The sequence below is a fragment of the Panthera uncia genome, chromosome B1 (genome assembly GCF_023721935.1).
Source record: "Panthera uncia isolate 11264 chromosome B1, Puncia_PCG_1.0, whole genome shotgun sequence".
NCBI lineage: Eukaryota > Metazoa > Chordata > Mammalia > Carnivora > Felidae > Panthera > Panthera uncia.
Genome location: NC_064811.1, coordinates 122830599 through 122836598, shown reverse-complemented (window position 1 = coordinate 122836598; position 6000 = coordinate 122830599). Strand labels below are relative to the sequence as shown.

Genomic DNA, 6000 nt, shown 5'->3' with positions numbered 1-6000 from the left:
GCACAACCATGTGAATGTATTTAATGCCACTGAACTGTGCCCTTGAAAATCATTAAGTGCGTATATTTTATGGTATGGAAATGTGACAACAATCTTTTTCATCTTGGAGGGAAAAAGTATCTATCATGGCAAAAAAATTTTTTTAGCATGAAATGAATTTTCGAGTAGAATGTTATATGAGTGTTATGTTACTAAGCTACTAAGCTAAAATGAGAATTTCTACTTAATACTCATCAAAATCATCTTTTTTATGCCTCGAATAACCAGAGTTTGAAAGTTCAGCCACCAGTAGCTAGCAGACACAACTCTGGGGCGGGGGCGGGGGGGAGAGGGATGCAATTTTGTTTTGTATTTAATAAAATGAAGATGTGAAGAGTTCCAGGTAGATTCCTCATGTTTGGTTACTGGGAAATGTCCTTCAAGAAAATTACACAAGGATCAGACTTAGCCAAGTAGGCTCTTTATTTCAGCAGATTTTCTCACCTGGTTGTCTGTACTATTCCAATCACCGTGGCATTCATTGATGGTCAACCTCTATACACACCCCTAGTATTCTGGTTATCCGTAACCACTATGCCACGCACTGTGTGATTAGATCACAAAAATCCCCAGGGTTGCCCATAACCTGTCATTTACAACAATGCCAAGGGCACCCTAATGATATGGAGCAGCACAGTCCTTTAGAGCCTGACTCAAATCTGGAAGGCAATCACTATATGTGGAATAAAGCACAAAGCTTCCAAAACCTTTGGAATTTCCTGAGAGATGGGAATATCTTTTGCCATACATAAAGAGCCTCTCCGGAGTTTATGCCACTGAGATGACTTAGGGTGGGGCCTCTAGATAGCACCAGAAAGACTAAATGATCAGAGGGCTAGAACTTTCAGTCCCACCTACTGACCTCTGGCAAAGAACTTAGGAAGTTCTGTAAAAATGCTTGAACTTCAAGGTCTGTGAGCACATGCATGTGCCTGGAGAGTAATACACCCCAGTTCCATGGGGACAGAAGTTTCTATGCTTGGGACCCTTCCAGACCCCACGGTATGTACCCTTTCATCTAGCTAGTTATCTCAATCTTTTATACTATTCTTTACGATAAATTAGTTAAGTAAATGTTTTATCTCAGTTCTGTGAGCCACTCAGGAAATGAATCAAACCCAAGGAGGGGGACATAGGAACATCTAATTTATAGCAAGTAGATCAGAAGCACAGGTAACACCTTGATTTGCAACTGGTATCTTAAAAAGGGACAGTGCTCTGGACTAAGCCCTTAACCCCCTGGGCTGATGCCGTCTCAGGTAGATAGTGTCAGTAGCGAGCTTATTGCTGGGCAGTGTAGGAAAACACACATTCAGACTGTACTTTTTACTGTATCAAGCAAAAGTGACATTTTTAACAATTCCAATTTGACCATCACCCAATTTCTGGCCATTCCTTCTATATGTATTTGTAACAAGAACAGACCATTCTCCTGCAAAGTTATTCACAAGATCTACTCCTCCAGTCACATATACTGAAATATAATCAATTGACCGACCGCTTAAAAAACAAAAATATACTTCAAAAATTAACAGAAATAGATTTTTCTCAAATGTCTGATACTTGTTCTAGTGTAAATATTAATTATAATTTAGGGATGGGGATGGAAGTAGAAGGTATTGTGCTCAATAAACACAGAACTACAGCTAATGTCCTAACAAAATTACCAAAATAGCCAGCCTGGTGTTTGCAACAATCGTGTCCTGTTACTTTCATTTGAGACAAAGAGAAAGAATAAATGATGCAAGTTTCTATGCCTTTGTTCAGTACCACTCTCAGCAAACTTTATAAACCTCTTGAGCACCTCAACTCAGTTCACTAAAGATTAGCAATACATAAGCCAATGCCAAAAGCAACGAAAATCCAAATCTAACCTTTTCCTTTTAAAGAGCATCCCCCCCCCCCCCAAAGAAGGCCTTCACGTTTGCAAGAGAAAGCTGTTTCAAGTGGGAGTTTGTATGTTTGTAAAGAGTAAATAGCAAGATAGGGCAGAATGTACAGTTTAAATGAAACTAAAATGATTCATCTTGAGGGTCTCTTCAAATTGCTGATCTGGAGTCTAATTATCTTTGGAAATGATCAAATGGATGGAGCCCTAGCTCACTATGCAAGCAACTTCATCCTTCTTCATTCAGTATTTAGTGTCTACTCCCTGACTAGTACTATTCTAGGTGTAAAGGACAGACTACTGAATAAAACAATGTCGCTGCCTTCAAGGAGCTTACAAGATAGTGCAAGAAGCCATGTAACAACCAAATATTTAGTATGTCAAATGTTTGTAAGAGTATGAAAAAATTAAAGCAGCATAAGGGGGATACTTTAAATAAGACGGTGGGGGACTTCTCTAGTAAGGTGAACTCTGAGCGGAGAGTACGTGGAGGAGTGAGGCATATAGGTCTGGGCTGGAAACGTATCAGGCAGTAGGAGAACAAAAAAGCAATGGCCCTGAGCGCAGAGGATGCTTGACCCAATGCAGCCAGAGCAAAGCAGCCCGTGTGGGTGCGAGGACAGGAGGGTGGGCCCTGGGCCTCCAAAGATAGCTATTGTGGGGGGTCTGGGGAGGACCAGCAACATCAAGGCTCACCCTGCTTGCTGTATAGAAAATAAACTGTAGAAACATCTTGGTGGAAGCAGGGAGACCAATTAAGAGGGCTTTGCAGTAATCCATGTGAGAGATGCCAGCCGCATGGGCCAGGGTGAGATGGGGCCCGGGGTGGGGGGGTGGCGGGGGGAGTAGAAGTGGCCATATTCTGAGAATATCCGGAAGCTACAGACAATATATGCCAACAGACTGGAGGTAGGGTAAGAGAGTAAGGGCCAAGGATGGCCATAAAGATTTTGCCTAAGCAACGGCTTGAATAAGATACCTAATTAGCCAGTGAAGACGGAAATTTACTTACAGCATGAAATTCCCTTCAGGATCTCTGAAAAGAGAGATAAGGGGAAAAGACAGGTAGAATGCTGCTGGCATTAGGAGAGTCTATAAAAACAACAGCTGTCATTTCAAAATGGGCAGAGGGAGCATATGGAACAACTGTATGGTTTTCTACACAATGTGGAACGAGGAGAGACTGGAGCCCTACCTACCTACAGTATTGTAGTGAGGATTAAATGGTATAAAAGCTCCTTTCTCTTTTATAAACTTCCAAACGCCATCCAAATGTCAAAGTTATTAAAGAGGAAAAAGTAAATGTGACATGTGGGGAATGTCAAAATGACCACACACACACATAGTGTGCAACTAAATATCTGACATTTAAATATAAACCAGCTTTATACTAGAGCCAATGTTATTAGCGTCATTTTGATGATACTTCAGTAAAAGTATGTTATAATGCTATATTATGCCCAGATTCCTTAGGTGTTTAAAAATAAACAAATAAGAAAAAAAAATCACACTGTTGTGGGATGAGTCAAGATCCCAACAGCTGCAAAACAGCATTATTTTTAATGAAAACATATGTTCCAAATTGCAAACCACTGAGTTTCCATTCAAGTGTGTGAGTGAGAAAACACAAGTGCCAGGGAATTTAGAAAAGAGAAAGACAGACAAAATGAGAGATAAGATATAAATTCCTTTCTCCTTACACATGGCTCCCTCCAAAAAAAAAAAAAAAAAAAAAAGAGTCTATTACCACAAGTAAAGCAGATGCTCTCTTTCCAATGAAGCTGAACTTCCTGAATCTTCAGCATTACATAAGATTAATGCTGTCTTCACATAAAAACAAAATGGTATATGAGCTTATTAAATTCATTTCTTCACAGTCTTGAAAGCCAATTAATGAATCTATTCCCCCCAAAATAATATACCCGTTCTTCAGTAACGCTGGATAAAATTGTTCCCGTGAAAATATACTCAGAATCAAAAATGTTAATACTATGAATCTATACTGAATTAATCACTGTAAGATGTATTCATTATTTTGCGTCTTGTTCCACAAGAACTTTTTTTTCTCCCCTTAATTCATGGCATTACCTCTTCGTTTTTTTTTCATCCCTAGATGAAAAGTTCACAAAAGAAAAGCACACTTTAAATGGAAAAGACATGCACTGCTCATTGAATTTAGGAACAAATTAACAGAAAAATAAAAACAATACCTCTTGTAAGTGTGAGTCTTTCTTTTTGGCTGATAAATTCAAATGCTTATCAATTAGACTATAGTTCTTTTCTGTTTCTTTGTCAAACTTCTTTTTTTCTTCCTACAAGTCAGAAAACACAGACAACTATGATTAAACAGGAGGGAAAATGTATGTGCAAAGTTTATCTACTAGGAAGCTCAAGATATGAATAGTATCTAAAAATAAATAAAGTACCACTGAGTGTGAGGAAGCTATCTGAAAAATCTATCTGTACCCATGCCACTGCTTACGAATCATCAAAGCAGCGTTAGGATTAAAGAGTCACTCATCTTTTCTTTTTTTCCTTTAATGGGCTTTTTACCGAGCACATTAGTTTTCAACTCTTCATACTTAGTGCTTAGAATTAACACCATGTCACTTGTCCCTCATTAAAAGAAATAATAATAAAAAAGAACACAGGGTTAAAACAGCAAACTTGTGCAGATTTTGGCATAGAAATGGGATTCTTTTAAAACTGAGTAAATTTTAGTCTACATAAAAAAAGGAAGCATCATCACAATTGGGGGGAAAATCTTGGGAAAGATTTTAATTGTCCAGTGTGAATATAACAGTAAGACCCTCTGATCAGAAACATCATCTCCTTTCCCAAACTTTCCCAGTGATTTCTGTAACACTATTCAGAATATGTATCAATAGATCAGTCTACAGGGCATAAGGTAAACACTGACACCTTTGTACTGAGACTCTGTGATTAGCATTACAAACATTTCTCAGGTACTGCCTAGAACCAGCATTTGCTTCCTTTGTCGATAGAAGCTTTTTTGAGAAAACAAGTATCCTAGGTTAAATACAGAAAAGATAGACGATCTCCTCTGCCAATTTAAGTGGATTTTTAATAAACATTTCTGAGCACCAACAAGAGCACACTATGTCCTCATGCCCTCAAAATGTTTCCATTAACTTCAAACTCTCCCTAACTCTCCAAGGGCTCCTGGAAAGGAACATTCTCTTCCCTATTTTCCAACTTCTATTTTCTAAAGCAAAAACGAACATTTCCCATCTTTTCTGATATGATCTTTTTCTTATTAGGCAAAGAGACTGAACAAAGCACGTGAGAAGTCTGTTTCTTCACATTTGTCATTATTTTTTCAGGACATGGGACTACAAAAACTGTGGGAACCGAGGACAGAGCCTCTGCTGGCTCATCCCACACGGAGGGAAGACAGTCTCAAGAACGGATGTTTCTTCCCATTTCTATTCCAAGTTGAATTACAAATTAGCTACACAACTTTGAAAAAAAATTCACAACACAGAACTTTAGTTTTCTTACTGAAGAAGTCAGGGATTTTTTTTTGTACTTGCTCATTTTTAGATCCAATCCTAAAATTCTGTGACCCTATGGATCACCTACGTGTGACAACAGTCACACTTTTGTTGACACAGAAGCACTTTTTCTTTATGCTCTCTAGGTTTCATTTACAGCTATTTAAAAAAAAAAGTTTAAGGCATGAATACAGTTACTCTCTTTTCTGCTTTTTATTACTACAGTTTTCATCAACTATTTTGGTGACTCACAGAAAAATAAAGTAAAACAAACATATGGCCACTGTTTCAGAATCTCCACTATTTTAACAAGCTGATATGGTAGAATGCATGCTGGATCTGGTATGAGAAAACCAGCTCTCATCCTGGCTACTTAGGACTGTGACTGCACCAGCCTCACAGCGTTATCTGAGCATGTTTCTCACGTTCAAACAAAACAGGAAGAGAAGGCATTCCGCTGCATTCACCACATGGTTACCGCAAGGCAGGATCGTGTAGTAAAAAATGCTCCCTAGTGCAGATTCGTACTTACCAGGAACACTGAAAATATTTTTACGC

General features: G+C 38.5%; 1 protein-coding gene across 3 annotated transcripts in view; it reads right to left on the bottom strand.

Moving 5' to 3' along the window:
• Window positions 1–6000, bottom strand: part of ARHGAP10 (Rho GTPase activating protein 10) — a 322588-nt gene that overhangs the window by 206332 nt on the left and 110256 nt on the right. For all 3 annotated transcript variants that reach the window (XM_049632246.1, XM_049632248.1, XM_049632247.1), the window contains exon 5: window positions 4138–4239. In XM_049632246.1, the coding sequence (XP_049488203.1) occupies window positions 4138–4239 (102 nt within the window). The remainder of the gene's footprint in view (window positions 1–4137; window positions 4240–6000) is intronic.